The following is a 21,368-nucleotide window of genomic DNA, read 5'->3' on the forward strand; positions in this document are numbered from 1 at the left end:
AGACCCAAATCCAACTTGTTTTTAGAAGAAAAAAACTAAATTTCATCAGACATCATGAAAAATTAATTTAGAATTGCTTTTAAATAAATAAATAATTTTTCAATAAACAAACTAGAGCTCCAAAGGAAAACTATGCCAAATATTAATAACATAATAAACTAAGTCCTCGTGTGTACGTCAACCAGCATCTTCTTTTTGATGTCTGGCGTTTTAGCAGACCTCTGCTAGTTGTTATACCCTTTCTGCTCATTTTTTCCAATCCAATTTTTTTTCATGTATGACTTGAGTAGAACAAACAACAATAATAAAAATTTCCGAAAATTTCATAATTCCCATGGCAAAATTAAGTTAACAAGCAAGCATGCCGGGAAAACTTTAACTTCCAGCCACCAGAGCGCACTTATTCTCTGCTTACTCTAGGCTCCACAGGGGGCGTAACCCTCGTCTACCTCTGCCGAAGGCCGAAGGTGTTTCAAAAATGGTTTGTTGACGAAGAGTGACGTTTTTACCAGAGGAAAGAAGCGGGCGCGAATGGTTTTGGGCTGACGGAAATGTGGCCGCTACTGCTAGGCCTCTTGGGCTTCATGGGGATCTGGCCCACAGCCCTCAGCATGGATGCCCTCGAACGAAGCCAGCTCCGGTAAGTTGAACTGAACACATAATGGGGTTGTCTGCATCCTGCACTCTGCAGCTGGCCGCCTCCGTTATTCCTTTATCTCTGCCTCCGTCAGCTATATAGTGCTTTAGCGGTGCCTTGGGTACAATATTATGTAGTGGGCGAAGTACTCGCACTCCTCAGCACCCCCATAGTAGATTTGACGAGACTTACTTAGTACATACAGGCCCTATAGATGCAGAATAATTATGGTCCTTGAACTTTTCGGAATATTTTTATCAATAATAATTACGATAATTACATTCCATTTTGACTAAATTGTATTGGGTGGACTCAAAATATTGTATCGTAGTACCGCGCCATAATTCTATTATTATTCAATTCAATTTTATTATTGTTCTGTTAGACAAGGATATTAACAGTAGTCTTTAGAACATGTCAGGTCTAAAATTAAAATTTAGAGAAAAAAACCCGTTGCTTATGGAAAAAAGGGAAAAAACTATAAGATTAACGCGAGAAATCGTGGTAATTTTATTTATATATATATATATATATATACATATATATGAACATTTTCTCAGCTTTATCTGTAATTACGTATGGTTGACTTGCAATTCTGGCCCCTTGTTTTGAATTTGGCAACTTTCAAAATACTAACAACAGAGGGGCACTCGGCTGATTGAAAATATCATGTATTTCATTTATTTTAATCATTTATCGCTATCAAATGATTCATATTTTAAGAGAATAGTGCAGTGCGCAGTAGAAAAAGAGTTTTAATTATCATGCGACTTAAGATTCAAGCTGGCCACTCTTTCTTTCAATTCTGGCCACACTTCCTTTCAACTATCTTATTTATTTATTTATTTATTTATTCTCCATTCAGATACATGAAATACACAACATCTTACATCAAGTCAATACACAAAAAATCAAATAAAAATACTGAAAATACATGTTAAGAATGTTGGTTAGAGGGGTGAATGGAGAAATGGCTCTTCGCTAGCAAACAACTTGCTAAAGCACAGCGCACTCTCCTTCGAAGAAGAGCGCACCGGCCGCTAGAGCCATTGGTCAGGGGGACTACGAATTAAGTTTTTGCCACAGATACGCCTTGCACAGCGCTGGAAACTGTGCCGCCGTACAGTCTTTCAAGGCGGGTGGCGTGTCATTCCAAGGTTTGACGACGCGGTAAGAAAACGCCTCGCGTCCGAATTTTGTTCTCGCGTCTGGCTGCAGCGCACGGGGGTAGTTGCTGTCGTCGCTTCGCAACTTTTGCCCCGTAGTTATTCGCGCTCTCGCGTCAAAGTCGGTCACGCCGTGGTCACTTTTTTTAAAAAATAAAAGGTCGGTGTACAGGAGCTGCATTTCCACGGGCATTATTTTTTGCTCCTTTACCGGCGGAAGGTGTTTGCCGTGTATGAAGTGAAGGGCCCGTTTTTGGATTTTCTCCAGTTTTTTGGCCGTGCAGTCGGTGCTCAGGTGCCACGCTGGGGTTCCGTAAAAAAGACCCGGCTTTACAAGAGTGAGATACGCAATTCTTTTTACACGCGGAGTGCACCCGTGCAAATTTCTTGAAGCAAAGCCGAGAGTTTGGGCTGCTTTTGCGCGCACCACGTCAGTATGGTGATTCCACCTGAGATCTTTAGATATATTAACTCCTAACATTCGCTCGTTAACGACATATTGAAGAACACTGCCACTTATTGTGTAAGCAATGTCCGGCGTGCTCCTCGCGTGCGTAATGTCCATCGCCTTGCACTTTTTGGCGTTGAGCGTCATTCCATTGTTCGCACACCATGCGTCCACACTGTCCAAGTCATCTTGCAATTTTTCAGCGTCCGTGGCCGTTTCAATAGTATTGTAGAGTGTGCAGTCATCAGCGTATTGCTGGATATTTGTTTTTACTACACTTGGTAGATCGGCCACGAAAATATTAAAAAGCATTGGGCCGAGCACACTTCCTTGGATTACTCCTGAGGTCACTGGGCAGGGAGCCGATTTGGCGCCGCCGAAAACGACGTGCTGGGAGCGGCCGGTGAGAAAACTCTCAAACCAGCCGTACAATTTACCCTCAATTCCATAAAATTTCAATTTTGAGAGTAAGGCACTTTATCAAAGGCTTTTGCCCAGTCTAGAAAGATTGCATGAACGTGGGCTCCTGAATTTTTATCAAGCTCCACAGTCCACTCCTCAATGGTTTTTGTGAGGAGAGTAATACACGAGCGGCCGGCCGTAAAGCCGTGCTGCGAGTCAGGAATTATTTTCTCGCGCACCAAAAACTCGCTCGTTTTATTGCGGACATGTCGCTCAAGAACTTTGCCAACCAAAGATGTCACGCTAATAGGGCGAAAGTTTTTTATATCTTTTTTGTCGCCGTCTTTGTGAATTGGTGTGACTGAGGCATTTTTCCAATCAAAGGGCAGCTCACTATTTCGGAGTGAGCACTCGAAAAGGGCAGTCAGACTTGGGCTCAGTGTTGCGGCGCACTGTTTCAAAATAATTGCTGGAATTTTATCTGGCCCAGTCGCTGCATTCGCCTTGATTCCTTGCAGCAAATTGTGGACCTCTGCTCTGCTAATATTTATTTCAGAAATTTCTTCTTTTGCAGGGTCTTGTCTGCGCAGAAATGGGAAAATCCCAGTCACAGTTGAGAAATTTTTCTGAAAGCTCTCACAAAATGAGGCAGTAATTTCCTTTGGGTCTGTCAGTGTTTTCCCATTTACACAGAAACTAGAATTTGTGATTGGGACTTTGCTGCGACTGTTTATAAATTTCCAAAAATGTTTAGAACCATTTTGGCCAGAGCCGAGTTTCCAGAACCAAGCATCCTTTGCGCGTCTTAATTCTTGTTGCGCTTTCCTGCGTGCAGCCAAGTACTTTTCCCTGGCATCAAGGCTTTTCACTTTTTGCCATTTTTTAAACAGTTTATTTCTTTTTGAAACTTGTTTCGTGAGTTCTTTTGTCTGCCAAGGAATTAGCTGCTGCGTATTTCCACGCAGTTTTATCACAGGAATACATTTATCAACACATGCAAAGAATTCATTTTTCCAGTTTTCCCAAGTTTGACTAACATCATCTGTGCAGTTTTCAGCCAAAGGCAGGCGCCGCAGAAATTCATCGTTCAGCGCTTGCCAATCTGCACGTTTGTAGTCGTAACTTATTCTTTCGGGAATTTTTGGCCGAGTAACTGAAAGTGCTAAAGTTGCTCTTATAGCATCATGATCTGACACTCCGCATATTACTTCAGTAGTTTCAAAAAGTGCGGGTGTGTCGGTCAGCAAAATGTCAATTGTCTTTTCACTACTGGCAGTTGTGCGCGTGGGCGAGTTGACTAACTGGTCAAAGCCGGCGGCCAAAAAGGCCGTCAAAAATTCAGCGGCCGGGGCCGCCTTTGCCTTTGGAAAATCCGATTTCCAGTCAATGTCAAGATTAAAATCGCCCATAAGTACAACGCCGTCATAAAGGTGCTGCTGAGTGCTCACAAGCTCAATTGACCGCAATAAATCATCTTTTTGAGTGCCGACTGTTTTCGGCGGCCTATAAGCAGACCCTATAAGCAGGCGAAAACCTGCTGCAATAATGGTTGCCCATACAATCTCGGCACTGCCTAACTCAAATTGGTCGGCGCGCTTTGGCTGGAGATGAGGGCGAATTGCGAGCAGGACACCGCCGGCCGGCCGCCTCGCGACTCGGTCCTTGCGAAACACCACATAAGAGGGCGGCACGAATTCGTGGTCCATTATATCGGGCGAAAGCCACGTTTCATTTATGCCCACAATATCAGCTTGATTTTCTTGAAACAGATTCGCGATTTCTGCGCTTCTTTTCCTATTTTTCAGCGACCTAGCATTAAAGCACAGAATCGTTGGCGCATTTTTATTTTTTGTGAAATTAATCTCGCGATCAAAACTGTCATTCAGGTCATTGTTCAAGTCAAAAAATGAATCAGACAAATTTGCCGGCATTGAACATTTCCAGCAAATATATCCTTGTCTCCGAAATTTATTTTTTTCTTTATTATCGAGCTTCAGACAAACTGCGTGGCTCCATCTCTTGCACTTGTTGCAGTTTATTTTCACTGCATTTTTCCTGCCTACTTCCTTACATACGGGACACGTTTGCTTATTCACTGGCCCTGGATTGCATTCTATTCCAGCCATGAGGAGAAGCGCGACAATTATTTTCCTCCTATCGCTGCAGCTAGCCGCGCGCGTCGCAGATAAGAGCCGCACAAATATGTGCAGCCGCTTTCTCTGATCGACTCCAAGTGCACACCAGCAAGATATGCGACAACCGCCAATTATTTCCATACTAGCGAATTCCACTTCATATTTATTTGGTGGTCTGTGCTTTGGTGCCACCTGATGGCTTTCCACATAAATTGCTGCAGTGACTGCACAAATAAAAACAAAAGCTACTTTGTGGATATTCATTTTTTTTTATATTTTCTTTTTTTATTGTTTATTTATCTTTATTTTCAGCCGTGCCTGATTAGCCAGCTGGCCCTTCGGCCGATGTTTGGTCTTTTTTTTTTTTGCGCTGGCCTTACAGCGTGGCAATTTTCCAAGGCGGCCGAAACCGGCTTTGCTCGAGTCCTAGTATCTGTCCGGCTTTTGCCTTGGACACGCACTCTGTCTCTACTTTATGGACAGAGGAGCTATATGCACTATACGTGCTTTACGCTCTCTTTAGGTACTCGGAAAGTTGGAACTCGCCGGTAATATACTCGCCAGCATGGACGAGCTATTTGAGCCGTGTAGCGCGGACACCTAATATTTGCTCTGAAGCAAGAAATAAGACATCCACATTAGCAAATACTTAACAACTGCAAGGCCGAACACTTTATAGATAAATTTTTGGAATTTACAAAACTCCTAACAGAGTACTTAGCCTTAATTTAAGTTAATTTTGCGGACTGACGTGGCTTCTGGCTTACTGACTCGGCGCCTGCGCACCTTCCCCCATCTTATGATAAAACGAAGGGGCCAGAATTGAAAGTTGCATTCAGCATGCACAATTCTGGCCCCCTCATTTTCTAATGAAAAAATAGAGGGGCCAGAATTGAAAGTTGCACTGACAATTCTGGCCACACACCTCAGAATAATCGAGTAATTTATTAAACATTTTGACACAAACCGCGGTGGCCTGACCATGGTGATAATTGACTAATTTTGAGGATTGAATATAAAAAATATTCAGCATACAGCTTTCAACTTAAATTAACTAGAAAATTAAACTTTTTTAATGGAAAAATCTAAGAATCTAAGATGCAAAATATTTTTTATGTCCCAAGGATTCAATCTTGCCATATATTTTTTATGTTTACCATTCTAATAAGTGATATAATTAGCTGATTAAAAGTAAAACACAACACTAGATAATGTAAACCTCTTTTTTTTTTTTTTTTTTTTTTTTTTTTTTGTATTTTTTTTTTCTGCGCAACGCAAAACCAAAGAGTTATCATCCCCAAGTTTTGTGAATTCTCAGGAAAACCTCATTTTGGGGTGGCCAGAAATGAAAGGTGGCCAGAATTGCAAGTCAACCACATAGTGCTGTGTATTCATGAAGATATTGTGTATCAAAATTGAGAATAAATAAATAAATGAGAGACTTTTAAGTAACATCATGTAGAGCCTTATAGTTATCATATCTGTAAATTTTGAAATTTGAAATACCAATAATTAAACAGTGCGAAAAAGAAACATAATGACGAGTCATGCAACATTCTATTTTGACCCACTGAAAATTTACTTTTTCTCATTACTCCGGACGAAACCTCACAGGGCTTGGAGTTAATTATTTAATAACTAACTCAAATTTTTTTTATTATGCTTTCATTTTATAATATAAAAAGTATGTAAATTAAGTAGAATTTTTATTTTTTCAGTAGTATTTATCAATTTTATTTTATTTAATTGGCCACATAACTCAAAACATAACCAAAAGTTGGTTCAGATTCAGATTCAGATAATATTTATTCCGTATAGATCAACATATGTACAGAAATAATCTTTGGAATAGGTCACTGTAATACAGCTATATCTCAATATAACTATAATACAGCTTACTAAATTTAAAATACATTTAAAATACAGTTCACACAATTTTACACAAAAAATATTCATGCACGTCATAGAACATTTTGTCGTAGAATATTAATTCCAATTCCTTCTTAAACACTTGATAACTATCAATGTTTTTGATTCTATCGGGAAGATGATTGAAAATTCTAGGGATCATGATGTGAGGGGACTGCGCAGTCAGCAACAGTCTGTTTGGTTTGACAAATAAGTCTTGCTCCGCTATAGGTTTATTTCGAGTACTGCGATTCTGGTGCACCTTGCTTTCAGAATTTTTGAGGAACAATTCAGGATACTTTTTGTAAAATTTAACACATTCAAAGGCGTACACAGAGAAAGCTGGCAGGATCTGAAATTCTTCAAAAAGTGGTCGGCAAGACTCGACAGGTGTCAATGCCTTCCAGTATCTTTTACCTGCCATCGCACGGATAACTCTCTTTTGAGCAATGAAAACCTTTTCCAACATAGGCGACCCACCCCAAATTACAATTGAGTATAGTAAGTGACTTTGAACATGGGCGAAATATACATCTCTTAGCAATTTAGTTTGAATGCGCTGCCTTAATTTAACAAAAAGGTACGTGGTACTTCTCAGTTTCGCTACAACCTGATCGCATTGGGTGCTCCAGTTCATTGTATCAGAGAGCATTACACCAAGTATTTTTGCTTGATTTACCACTTCAATTTCAGCGTCGTTAATTCTGATTACAGGCGGTTCCAATTTACTAGTTTGAGCAGTATGCATTTGCAGCACCTGAGTTTTCTTTTCGTTCAATCTTAAGCGGTTATTACTGGCAAAATCTATCATTTTGTCATTAGCCACAGCAGTTTTTTCGTTCAAGGCTTTGTAGTTTCCAGCCTTTACAATAAAAGATGAATCATCTGCGAACAAGATAAGAGCGGCGACAATGATTTTTAAGGGCATATCATTACCGTAGGAGGAATAGCCAAAAGGGCCCAATACTGTTCCTTGTGGTACGCCAATCGAAACATTTTCCATTGTTGACTCAAATAATTTTTGCTCGCCATTTTCACCCACACCAAAAAGTTGAACAAGTTGTTTTCTATCAGTAAGAAAGGACTTTAACCAAAGGAGGGATACATCATCAATTCCAAATTTTTTCAGTTTTGCAAGCAGTATTTCGGGAACGACACACCCAAAGGCATTAGAAAAGTCATACAGAATCACATTGATTTTTTCTCTATTTTCCAACGAATCGTAGATTTCGGACACTAACTTAAAAAGTGCAGTCACTGTGCTCCTGCCTTTTCGAAAACCGTGCTGCTCGTCCGCAAGGAGATTGTTTTCAGCGAAATAGCTTTCAATTCTATTTAGGAAACATTTCTCAAATACTTTTGCTACAGAAGATGTTAAGGCTATTGGGCGATAACTACTAGCATCGGATTTCTCACCCTTCTTTTTGTACAATGGCTTGATTACAGTTAATTTTAGCACTTCCGGGAATTTACCAGTGCGAAACGACTCATTCACCATAAATGCCACAGGGAACACTATATAACCAGAAATCTTTTTCAACGTATCCATAGATAATCCATCCCAGCTAGATGATTTCTTTGACGGGAATAACTTCAAAATTTTTTCTATTTCAAATGGGGTAACGTCAGGCTGAGCAGTAAATTTTATTCCATTTGAAACAATACTCTCAGTACAGAGTTCAATTTCATCACTACTAAGATTTACCTGAGGTTCAACAAATTTTTTATTTAAAAAGTTGCAAATTTTCTGTAAATCCTTTTCCATTTCACCATCAATTTCAATTTGCTTAATATCATTTTCGTGTTTATCTTGGTTCAAGTTGCAAGTTTCGTTAATAATTTTCCAGGCCATACCAGTCTTATTAGAGGCTTTTAACATTTTCTGGTCATTGTGAGTTCGGACTGCATCATTTATGAGAAAGCCAACGTACTTTTGTTTACTTTTATATTTGAATTTAAGACTTCTTAATCTGTCACAGTTAGGATCATTCCTTTTCAGTGTAGATATTTGGGCACCCAAGAGCCTTAATTCTTCCTTTTGCTTACGAAGAAACTCAGAATCGGCATTATTTTTCCTATTTACTCTAATTAATATTTTCTCCTTTGGGAAACTCATTTCAAAGTACATAGTAAGCTTATCCATGAATTTACAGCACATATCATCAATATCATCACTTTCATAAACTTCGGTCCAACTTTCTGTACTTAAGAGGTGGAAAAATTCAGTCCAGTTACTGTCAGAGAATCTCCTGATAATTTTGTAATAATCTCTATCGAGTTCAATTGGAATTTGAAAATTAACAGACACCATTCTATGGTCGCTAAAAAATACATCACTGACAAAAGAAGTATGCGAGCACTTTAAGGAACTAAATACATGATCAATCAAAGTTGCTGATGTGTTTGTAACCCGGGTAGCTTCGATTCCATTTACCAGTGACATTTCATAGCCATCCATTAAGTTCAGTAATTTCATTTTATCAGCATTGTCTGAGTTAAGATCAACATTCAAATCACCAACTAGTAACATCTCTTTCTCTGGACTTATAAACTTCTCAATAAGATTTTCCAAATTTTCAATGAAGAACTCAATATCTCTGTTTTCAGGATTACTCGGTCGGTACACCGTCAAAAGCGTAATAATTCGATTTGCAACCTTCAATTCAACTCCACAAGTTTCGAATCTAAATTCAATAGAAGTTGGAAATAGTTTCTTGCAATTAAATTTGAGGCCTTTTTTGACTAAAATTAGCACTCCCCCTCTTTCTCTTATCTTACGGCCAAAGAAAGTAACAGTTTTATAATTAGTTATGCTAAAATGTTTGACTTCCTTAGAACAGAGCCAATGCTCATTTATTACAATGATTGAGGGCTTTTCGCGCAAATTAGTTATGTAATTTTCGAAATTCGCTAATTTTTCTGCAGATTTAACGCCTTGGATATTTAAAAGAGCGATTTTCAAATTTTCAACTTTACTTTGACCATTCTTTTTTACGCGACCTTGTGGAGAGACTTGCTGATTGCGTTTTTTGAGCTCTTTCTGTAATTAATCGTTACGGACTTGGAAGGCGATGGTGCTGCAATCTTCGGAGACGGTTTGGTTGAAGCGCGCAGCGTACTGGTGCGAGTAGCAGCTACTTTCTGCAGTGAACGTTTCCTGCCCTCAGGATGTGACTCACGTAATTGTTCAGTCAACGCATCGATGCTGCGTCTCACTCCGGCCATCTGGTCATTCATGAAACTTGTCAGGTCGACTGTTTCTGGTGCCTCTGGGGCCGCAATTAAGACTGGGTGCTCGGGCGAAGAAGAAATTAGGACCTCCTTTGCAAGACTTCTCTCAGTTCCACTCACCATAACAGTGGAAGGTTGTCGGGGGGGATTTTGAGATAAAACAGGTAGGGGCAGCGGGGGTAGGCTACCCCCACCGACAGAGCCTTCCCGAAGCAATGCGCTTTCACGCTCGAGGTTAGCAAAGAATGCAGTCAGTTTACGGTCATGAGCGTCCCTCCATCCAGTCCCTCTCGTCTGTGACACAGCCCCACCAGGTAGCTTATTGGGCTCCAGACTGCAAGTGCGTACCTCATCAGGATTGGTAGTCTGATTTAAATTTTTATCACCTTTATTAGCTGGCGATGAGGTGGGGCTAGGCGCACGGGAGGGCACCCCAGCTTTTTTACAGGTCTCCGGTGTGCACCTAGCTTGTCCACCTGTTCCTGCTGTGACTTTGGCAGATTCTGATGGGGCACTGCCTTGCCCGGGGAAAGCTGCGGGCCTTGCCACATGTTGATCGCTGCTGATTAAGTGGCACGGCAGCGCAGCTGAAACAAAAGAACATGTTTGTGAGTTTATTTGCTTATTATCCTCAGGGACGAATGTCGAGATTCCTGGTGACGAACAACGCTCAGTAGCCGGCTCCTCGATGCTCTGTCGGGTCTGCTGTATTTCCGATCTCATACTACTCAAAGTGACGTTTAGGCGATCGAGCAGCGTTTCCTCGTCACCTCCCAGTGTTGCATTAGACGAAGAGCCGCTCTCAAGCATATCCGAAACGGGCAGTGTCCTTTGCTTCTTTGTTGCTTTACCTACGACAAAGCTCTTCGACTTGTGCGTCCACGACCCAGCAGTTCTCCAGGTCCTGTTTGTCGGAGATGAAGGGGCGCGCTGCAACTCTTCCCTCCGAGGAAGGTAGTGCACTACCAGAGTAACGTCATCATCTGCGAAGATCTCTCTCAGCTTTTGTTTTGTGAATTTCCATGGAATGCCATCCAATCCAGCTCCCAATTTAGTTATGGCAATTTTCTGAAGTTTTTGTTCCCTCATTTTGTCATGCAAAGCAGTAAGAGCAGCCACCTCATTTCTGTAAAACCTTCCCGGGTTTTTGTGCTTCTTGTCACCTGTTCTCTCTTTGGATGCAACGTGCCAAATCGCTCGATCCCCCTCTATGCTTTGCATGACGATACTGCCGATGCGAATATTTGAGCCCGGCGCGTTGATGGCGCCAAACTTGTCAATCAAGGCCTTCGCCGCACCCTTGGTATTTTTCAGGTTAGCTCCGACTAGGTGGGCGACAACATCCTCTTCCGCTTCAGCGATGTCCATACATTTATACTCAAACTTAACCTTGCCTTGGTACTCAGGAGATCTCCTCTGCCGAATTATTCTTCTGAAGTCCCTAAGCATGGCCCTGTCTTCATCGGTCCAATCTTTTCTCTCAGCCGCAGGAGCTGTGTGTCCGAGATGGTCAGCAGATTTCGGCTGCTCACCGTTTTTCGCTACCGCGCGCAGTTGTTTGCCGTTCTCCTTGTTGTCATTCATTTTCACGATGTTTCGCTTCGTCTTTTGAGTCGCTGCATTTTTGTTGACGCTGTTTGTTTTGACTGGCACGCATCCGCTTGCACCTGCCGCTGAACTGGGTCGCGCAAATTTGCTGACGCTGTGTTCGATTGCAGCAGATAATTTTTGCACCGAAGCGTCGGACGTGTCACTCAGTTTCAAAAATTTGAGAATTTCGTTCAATAAATCTCTGACTTCACCCTGTGTTGCAAGAAGCTGGGCGAGCTCGCTCTCTTGAGAAACAGCCAGTCCCTGCGAGGCAGACCTGATACATTTCTTGGCGTCCATCTTCACTGACCTTTAGAAAATCTTGATTGCTTCCAAAAATATCGGGCCACAGAAGTCACACTATTCAGGCAGTCACGAGACAATGTCCAAATTGTGCACCAAAATTGCAGGAAAGCAGCGAAACGTTCGCTACTTTTTTCTGCCGCGCGAGCGGTGTGCCGGCACGTCCACTCGCTGCGGCTGCTCAACTCCAACTCCCTAAACTCTAAAAGTAATTATGCGTTTGGTCTAAGCTTTTGGACCAAATGCGCTGAAAAGATGTAAATCGTGTCTGGGTCTAGACTGGCTGCTTTCGGACCGAACATTTTTGTACTGAACGCATTCAGACCAAAGCGCGCTTAGACGAACAGCTGCATTCAGTCAACTAAGCGCGTTTTGTCAACCACATAAATGCTTAGCAAAATAAATCAATCTTGAATTGCCGTAACCATAGACTTATTATTATTTTTATTGTAGCTTAATTGCATTATGGAATGTAATCACATACAATATCTCCCGAGCAACCCACCCATTTATGATTTATCAATTGAAACAAACAGTAGGGAAAAAAAGAAATTAACATGTTGCTATGAGGTGGAAGTTGGAATGAGGCGAGGACAAACTGGGGCAAACTGGTTGCAGTGGTGTTCTTTATTGCATGGTTACCCCAGTACACTCTCCAATACTCTTCCCCTCAATACACAAAAAGGTAGAAGCGTGTATACCAACCTGATGTAGCAATCACCCCAGTGGCCTGACTGAATTTTTAGCTTACCAAGCCCAACCGTAGCAATATTTACAAAATTATTGTGTGTAAATGTAAATAATTAATGATGTTGCAGGGAAGAAGCGCGGGACATGTTCTACCATGCGTATCGCGCATATAAGGTACGTTGGATTTTGCAATTAATTTTGTTATATTTAATATCTCTTCATAGCATATGTACAAATTACATAACATCATTCTTATTCTACAAAAACGGGTCCTCCATTTCATTTACGGGAAGTACCTTCCGCTGGCTTTTTCTTTCCGTGTTGTTAAACTGTAGAATGACATAATCCTCCTTGCAATACTGCACAGTTTGCACCGCTGTAAAAACGTAAAAAATAAAAGGCGCGAGTTGTATCAGATGAATAAAGATATATTATTTAAGCCTCTGCAGCATTTACAAAGAAAGGAATACAAAAGAGACTGAAGTGTGAATATTCAAAATTGTTGCAAGCGGAAATAAAAGGCTAATATTGTTCCTTTCTTAAGGGAGCTGCTCAGAATAAGACTGTTGCTGCGTGTGGTCATTATTGAATAGAACTTTGGGCAATGATGAAGTGTATGACCGGAATCACGAGATGAGGGCAAATTAGTTCAAATGATTTTATTGTTCCTGAACCTAAAAAGTTCCAAAAGGGAGAGTATGTTTTTCGTGCTCCTTTCAGTTTCTCGGACTTTGTTTTTCAAACCAGTTGGCGTGCAAGAAGTTATTTTTATATTTTTATTTTGCGCCGTTTACCGCCATTGCAAGTCTTCAGGTTGGGATGAGGTGCTGATTTTTCTTGCAAAGCGGGTTGCATCAAGCGTTGCTGCCCCCTTGGCCGATATTATTATTGCATCTTTTCTGAACGTTGTTGACCAGCGCACCTTGGTACGAATGCATTTGGTCCAAAAACGCTGGGTCCGAATGCATTCAGTCTAGACCAGACACGATATATCTTTACAGCGCGTTCGGGCCAAAAGCGTAGACCAAAGACCAAACGCGTATTTATTTTCAGCGTTACCAAATTTTGGTTATGTTTTCAGTTATGTCAGCCAAGAAGCATGGGTATTTAATTTACTAAGTTAACGTATGTGGTCAATTAAATAAAATAAAATTGAAAATGACGAGGAACTTGCGTGAAGGAAGTGAAAACTTTTGTACTTCAACACCAATTCTATGACTTAAACGAATTTTATCGTTTAAATAATGCTGTGTATCTCGACTTATTTTAAAAAGTGTTATTGCTACTGCATATTAATGCTTAACAAAATAAAGAATATTTGAAATTGAAAATTGAAATTGATAATTATTATTGAAAAATTAAAAAAAATTCCATTTGGATTACTTGTTTTTTATTTTATTTAATTCATATAATCAGAACCATTGAAATAATTACCAAAGTAATCAAAGTTAAATTGTGATTTTTATTTTATTTAGCATTTAAAACTTTTTTATTTTTGTTTCAGATTCAGATAATATTTATTCCGTATAGATCAACATATGTACAGAAATAATCTTTGGAATAGGTCACTGTAATACAGCTATATCTCAATATATACAGCTTACTAAATTTAATATACATTTAAAATATAGTTCACACAATTTTACACAAAAAATATTCATGCACGTCATAGAACATTTTGTCTTAATTCTTTATTCTATTAATTTTGTAATTATTCTCCACTGGAGTAATTTTTGTCGTAAAATGTTTATTGAATTGAGAATAAATATACATTGATTTTTAGAGCATAAAATTTTTATCGCACTGTGTTTTGCAGGAAAACGCATACCCAGCTGATGAGTTGATGCCTTTGAGCTGCAAAGGCCGCTATCGTGGTCAAGGTTCGTCTAGGGGTGACATAGATGATTGTCTCGGAAACTTTTCACTAACCCTGGTTGACACACTGGACACGCTGGTCATACTTGGTGACCTAGAAGAGTTTGAGCACGCAGTTTCTCTCATCATTAGAGACGTCTCTTTCGACACAGACATAGTTGTCTCCGTCTTTGAGACAAACATTCGGATGCTTGGGTCCGTAATTGAATAGAAAAAACATAAATTTTCTGAACTTGGATGTACAAACAGGGGCTTACTGTCTGCCCACATATTGGCAGAGTACTTGCAACAAAGAGCGGAAATTATGCCATGGTACCGGGGCGAGCTGCTTCTGATGGCAAAGGACCTCGGATTCCGCCTCCTGCCAGCCTTTAACACCTCGACTGGCATTCCACATGCAAGGGTATGTTAGAATGCATTCTAAAAACTTGATAAAAAAATATGTGATTCTCATTATAAGAGCAAGGTTGCTCGCACATGAATATCGGAGTCGGCAAAAATATTAGCATCTGCATTTTATTATTATGAATTAAACTAATTATTATTGTTTTATGGTTTATTCAATTCATTTGTTTTTCCTCAAATAAGTCAAAACCAAATTATTATTATTTATTCTTTTTATCTGAATAACATGTATTTAAAAATTAAAAGGGAAAAGAGAGAAGAAGAGCTAAGAGATGTCTGTTGAAACGCCCCAATATACAAATGATTATTATTCTTCCTGCTTTTTATTGTATTATGGCGTGATATCACAAAAAGTAAAAATATTCAGCCGCACCGATGAACCTACACTTAGAAAATGATAACGAATACTTTAAAATTGATGCCACTACAGGGCGAGTAAATTGCTTGCTTGGGCTGTATTTGATGCCAGGTCACAGGCCATTTAAGGGCTTTATAACCCTTGAAAATGTCCAATAATTATTACTGATGTTATTAGATTCAGATTCAGATAATATTTATTCCGTACAGATCAACATATGTACAGAAATAATCTTTGGAATAGGTCATTGTAATACAGCTTTATCTCAACATAACTATATTATTATTTATTCTTCTCGGTCAGCACAAAAAATTTTAAATTGGAAAAAAGAGAAGAAAGGGTTTACAACTAGCAGATGCCTGCTAAAACGCCCGACATCAAAAGAGACACGGCCGCCGCAGTAAACCCACACTATCGAAAAAAAAGAACGATATCACAAACACTTAAAAATCTTAACTCTTGAATTGCTGCCGCAAATGCTCCTTGCAGAGGGAGGGAAAATTGCTTGAGGGACAGTTTTTAAGGGCAGGTGGCAGGTCGTTCCAAGGCTTGACTATCCTGAATGAGAAAGCGCCGCGACCGAACTTGTTGTTGGTCGAGGGTGGCTGGAGGCGGGGGTCCTGTATGTCATCACCTCTCAGCTTACGACCCATTACAATTCGGGCGCGCGCTTCAAAGTCCGTCTCGCCGCTCAGGCACTTTTTGAAGAAGTAGAGGTCAGTGTACCTGAGGTGCATGTCAATGGGCATAATTCCCTGCTCGATTGGCGGCGGAGGGGTGCGGCCGTAGATGAAGTGCAGTGCCCGATTCTGCACTCGATTGAGTTTGTTGACGTTCTCCTGTAACGTGGGGTGCCACGCAGGGAGACCGTAAGTCATGGTTGGCTTGACGAGCGAGAGATACGCAATTCTTTTGACGCGGGGGTGCAGCAGTGCAGCTGCGAGTAGCACCCCACCCGCGGCGCGTCGGCAGTATATAAGTATCAGTATTATGACATGAACGAGTTTTTCAGTTGTAAATTTGATTTGTAAATTGTATAAATATGTGAATGACGTATTTTAAAAGTTTTCAATTCGTTGATGACTTAATGAAATAAAAATAATTCTGAATCTGAATCAGCCGAGTCGGTCCTTTCGTAGGACGACGTACTCTCGCGGCAGCACCTCGTGATTGTGAATATCAGGTGAGAATCCACCGCGCATATATCGGCCGAATGTGTTTGAATCAGGGCGTGAATATCGGCGGCCTTCTTTCTGTCCTTTAAGGAGCGGGCATTGAAGGACAAAAACAAAAGGGCATTTACAGCTTACTAAATTTAAAATACAGTTCACACAATTTTACACAAAAAATATTCATGCACGTCATAGAACATTTTGTTGTAGAATATTGATTCCAATTCCTTCTTAAGTCCTTCAAGTTTCAAGTCCTTCAATTTTATGGACTCTAATTTTTTTTTAAATGCTAGGCTAAAATATAATTTATTCGGATAAATAGAGAAATAAATTTTTAATCAACAGGTCAATCTAAGGCACGGATTGAAGTCACTTGAAAAGTCCACTGAAACTTGCACTGCTTGCGCAGGTAAGTTGTTGCTTATTTTTTATTTGTCATTATTATTATTATAATTATTCAGATTCAGATAATATTTATTCCGTATAGATCAACATATGTTCAGAAATAATCTTTGGAATAGGTCACTGTAATACAGCTATATCTCAATATAACTATAATGCAGCTTACTAAATTTAAAATACATTTAAAATACAGTTCACACAATTTTACACAAAAAATATTCATGCACGTCATAGAACATTTTGTCGTAGGATATTAATTCCAATTCCTTCTTAAACACTTGATAACTGGTAACTTGATAATTGGCCCAAACGCAGGGTGCGGCAAATGAGGGCCAAGGACTTCCCTCATCTCTGAGATGTGTCCGAGGCCCCACAGTACTCTATTGGAATTAGATTAGATTAGATTAGATCAAAATTTATTGCATTAGACATATATAATACATCATCAGTTTGTCTTTACAACAAGTCAATAAAATAGCAAAATAAAAACTCCAAAAAATTTTAACTTTAACATTCAATAATTTCGATGACTCAGGACAGGGAAGAGTTGTCATCCTGTTTCATTTAAGCAGTCAATTTTACATCTCCAATATTCGTGCATATCTTAGAATTATTTCCACCACCCTTGCTATCTATTCTTTATACTATTTTCTAATGTTTATTTTATTTTCTACCGTTACAAAGTATGGTAGCTTTCATAATAATTATATTAATGCATGCTTCTGTAAAACGGATTTTATTTAAATTTTTTTAGGTACCATGGTGCTCGAAATGGCTGCGTTGTCCCGACTGTCAGGTGAGCCTATATTTGAAAATAAGGCCCACCGAGCGATGGATGTGCTTTGGCAAATGCGGCACCGCTCCTCCGACTTGATGGGCACTGTGCTTAATGTGCACTCTGGTGACTGGGTACGTCGCGACTCTGGTGTTGGTGCTGGCATTGACTCTTACTATGAATACTGTCTGAAAGCATATGTCCTACTCGGCGAGGAGAAATACCTTGGTCGCTTCAACCGTCACTATGACGCAGTCATGAAGTACATCAGCCAAGGGCCATTGTTGCTGGATGTGCTTATGCACAGGCCACACACAAATTCACGGAACTTTATGGATGCGCTCCTTGCTTTCTGGCCTGGCCTGCAGGTGCTCAAGGGTGACATCAAGCCAGCGGTTGAGACACATGAAATGCTTTACCAGGTAATCATTTTGTCAAAAAGTTTAAAATCTACTCGTCATTTTTAACGAATACGTCATTCTCATGTTATTAACTGTACTTAAAATGTATAGCTTCAGATACAATTTCATTTTAGATTATTCAACGGCACAACTTACTCCCTGAGGCGTTCACCACTGATTTCCAAGTCCACTGGGGTCAACATCCTCTCCGCCCAGAATTCCTTGAATCAACCTACTTCTTGTATCGTGCCACACAAGACCCCTACTATCTTCAAGTGGGAAAACATGCGCTAATGGCTCTCCAAAAATATTCTCGTGTACCATGTGGATACGCTGCAATCAAAGATGTCCGAACCACTGCCCACGAGGACCGTATGGACAGCTTTGTGCTTGCAGAAACCTTAAAGTACCTGTACCTTTTGTTTACTGAGCCATCCAATCTTGTGCTAGACCTAGATGATTTTCTCTTTACCACTGAAGCACATCTTCTCCCGCTCACTTTGGCCAAAAGTAGGAATTCATCTGTTTTTCTGGTAAAGCTCAACTCTGTTCCCTAAAGTGTAACTTTTTCTCCTCAAACAAGTCAAGTCAATCAGTGCAAGTGGGCATTTCTATGAGGCCCATGGGAGGATTTTTTTTTAAGAAAGCGGAAAGCAATCATATTTGAGGGCTTTTAGAAAGAAATTGTTACAGAAAATTTTGAAATCCAAAAATGTAGACTCCTGTTTTTTTTCAATGTTTAACTCTGCAACCCTCAAATGCTAGATTGATAAAGTTTCACCTGAACAGCTTTTCTCTTGACACCAAAGCTGTATGTCAATGGTCAAGGTCACTTTTAAGCGATTTTATGATGTGTATTAAATGTTTAAATCTCGCGTCCAACCTTGACGTTAATTTACTTACGAAGAAAATACAATATTAACTTCAAATCCAGTCATATTTCCTCATTTAAATCACGGGAAAAATATTTAAATGATAATTAATTTTTCAGAGTGGTACGTGTGATGAAGATCCTCGTATTTGTCCGAGCACTCTGCATCTTTTCCCAGAGTCAGTGCGTAAACCATTGAAAAATATGGTCAATGGAATGTGCCCCCGGAGGTCGCACCGCAGGAAGTTGCATGCCGTTCAATTCCAGGTATATCCTTTTTATTGACAAAAAAAGGAGTTTTAAACAAATTTAACACTATTTAAACATCTTTAAAAATTTATAATAATTCATCATCTAGATTGGGAACCCTGAGCATATGAAGGCTGTTCATGACATGGGCATTGCCATTATAACTCTTCCAGACGGTCGTCTACAGTTGTTGCACACTCTGGCAAATGTAAGAAGTAAAATAAAGATGGTTGGTTCCTTCTGCACCACTATTAAAGGGCACAGGCCAACAAGACTTCACCCTAAAAAATCTAATGAACATTTTAATAGGCAAGATCTGCTACTGATGCTGAAGAAGGCTTGCAGTTCATGCAGGAAATGATTGAGCTATCCAAATCGCAGGCTCAGACACCAGACTCTACACCTCTTAGTGTTTCATACCAAGTAGGAGCTTCGGCGCATGCCCCAGCACAGAGGGTGATGCTGACTGCTGGTCCAGCTCATTTTGGTCGCGAATTAAAAGGTGCTGACCGTGTTTCAGCTAAAGTCGCACTTGTTGAACCTTTAAGAGTGTGCTCGCCCATTGAAGAACCCAAGAAGTTGAAGGGGCGTATTGCTGTGATGGAGAGAGGAGACTGTATGTTCATCGAGAAGGTACACAAATATAATTTATTTATTCCCCATTCAAAATGAGTACAGCAAAAACTAAACATAATAGATGACAAAAAAATACACATTGTCAAAACAGAATACGCTGTTAGTTATGGCGGTGAATAGGTAAATGGCCTTTCTGAAGCAGACAATTTGCTAAAGCACACTCTCGAATCCTTGTAAGTAGAGTGCATGGGCATTGACAGTTCCATCTATTTTAGGCACGGCGTGTTGAATCCGCGGGAGCTGTCGGTGCTATTGTGCTGGACAACACAGGTGGCTCTTCTTCCAGCATATCGTCTATGTTTGCCATGTCTGGGGATGGAACCAACGATGTAAAAATCCCTGTGGTCTTCCTCTTTCAACTAGACGCTTTGCGGTTGCTACAAGCAGTGTCCATGGATCCCGAGCTAGAGGTGATCTTACAAGACTCAAGAAGCGCCAACCATGAATCATTATTGGCTGATAATACTGATGTCATGGATGCTCGTCTTCTTGGCTCAATACTGGACAAGCTTAAAGGCTCTGTGCAAGACTTTCTCATGAATCAACAGAACCACGTAAATTTTAACTAATATTTAAGTACATATTATTTCCCTTCTTAATTTTTCTTTTCTTTGCAGCTTGATGTGAAAGATGATATAAGCAGCAAGGAGGACCGCATTCGCACCAACCGGGGTCGAAGTAGAAAATTTGACTCGGATGGCTCCAATGAAGAAACTGCAATTACCTCAATTTCTCACGAGCCTAAAGACGAGTTGTGATGTGGCACTCGATGCCCTCATTTCCTGTGATTGCGCACCTCTTGGTCCGCACAACGAAGTTATAAGCACTGCATACAACAAAAATCTTATTCCATTTGTATGTTACTAAGTAAAGACAGGTCAAAGGTGTGCGTTTACCCTTTGTTAACTTTGCAGACAGATTTTGTTTTGATGAAGAATAAATCGTATTTTGTAACATGAATATCTTTAAATGTTGAAAAAATGAACAAAAAGATATTTATTTAAAGAAAGTCTTTTTAGATAAGTTTGTTACCACGCTAAAATGATGAAATTAAGAGTAATTCAGGGCTGGCACCGCTTGGGGAAATGGAGGCTACAAATTGAGCTTCTTTATTGGCACTGAGAAACCCCAAGGAGGCCCCATTTCACGGATCGGCTTCAATTTGTCCAAACAGCAACACTACGCTGGTCCTTTCAAAGGGAATAACTACCGATCTGACCCAAGGGACGTTTTATGCTGAGGTTGTAGATTAAAATGTATTTCTAATGAAATTAGAATGTAATAGATGTATTACATAAGTCTAATGACTTATGTAATACATCTCCCAATTTGCCTATTGAGGAGGCGAAATTGTGCTGTTGCTGTCCTGCGAGACCATACTTTGTCTGGGCCCTTTTTGATTTCGGTCCACCAGCTTTTGAGCTTGGTAGCCTCCTCCTTGCTGTTTTTGAAGAGTTTGCTGGCGGCTGATTATGCCGTAACTCATAATAGACTGACAGTAAGCGAAGTACACCATTTTCAAGTACTTTTCGTCAACAGAATGCATCAAATTGTTAATCAAAAAAACCGCACTATTTAATTTCCCAACCACATAATCTGAATGCTCAGTCCACTTCAAATTATGCGCAAGGTACAAGCCCAAAAATTTTGTCACATCTGATTCAGTCAAATTGTCGCCATCTCAAGGTAGAAAAATTAATTTCTCCTGGCTAAT

The 21,368-nt window shown here is 40.1% G+C and overlaps 2 protein-coding genes across 3 annotated transcripts; one reads left to right on the forward strand and one right to left on the reverse strand.

Annotated features, from left to right (window-relative positions):
- The first annotated feature begins 440 nt into the window (after positions 1 to 440).
- Positions 441 to 20,608, forward strand: LOC132194544 (ER degradation-enhancing alpha-mannosidase-like protein 3). 2 transcript variants are annotated; one of them, XM_059615878.1, is made up of 12 exons: positions 441 to 640; positions 12,639 to 12,684; positions 14,327 to 14,580; positions 14,635 to 14,788; positions 16,666 to 16,729; positions 17,477 to 17,919; positions 18,033 to 18,431; positions 18,890 to 19,036; positions 19,128 to 19,226; positions 19,328 to 19,651; positions 19,870 to 20,208; positions 20,272 to 20,608. In XM_059615878.1, exons 1-12 carry the CDS (start codon positions 552 to 554, stop codon positions 20,410 to 20,412), a joined length of 2,499 nt encoding a protein of 832 aa, XP_059471861.1. In that variant the 5' UTR covers positions 441 to 551; the 3' UTR covers positions 20,413 to 20,608. The 2 variants fall into 2 exon arrangements, with proteins under 2 accessions (XP_059471861.1, XP_059471862.1); XM_059615879.1 differs by lacking the exons at positions 14,327 to 14,580; positions 14,635 to 14,788.
- LOC132194803 (uncharacterized) lies at positions 10,179 to 12,162 on the reverse strand. Its single transcript, XM_059616307.1, has 2 exons — positions 10,314 to 12,162; positions 10,179 to 10,261 (listed from the first exon to the last, which is right to left on the reverse strand). The coding sequence occupies exons 1-2, from the start codon at positions 11,815 to 11,817 to the stop codon at positions 10,179 to 10,181; spliced, it is 1,587 nt and encodes a 528-aa protein (XP_059472290.1). The 5' UTR covers positions 11,818 to 12,162.
- Positions 20,609 to 21,368: the final 760 nt, after the last annotated feature.

The sequence above is a fragment of the Neocloeon triangulifer genome, unplaced genomic scaffold, assembly GCF_031216515.1.
Source record: "Neocloeon triangulifer isolate White Clay Creek 2 clone unplaced genomic scaffold, ASM3121651v1 ptg000008l, whole genome shotgun sequence".
Lineage (NCBI taxonomy): Eukaryota > Metazoa > Arthropoda > Insecta > Ephemeroptera > Baetidae > Neocloeon > Neocloeon triangulifer.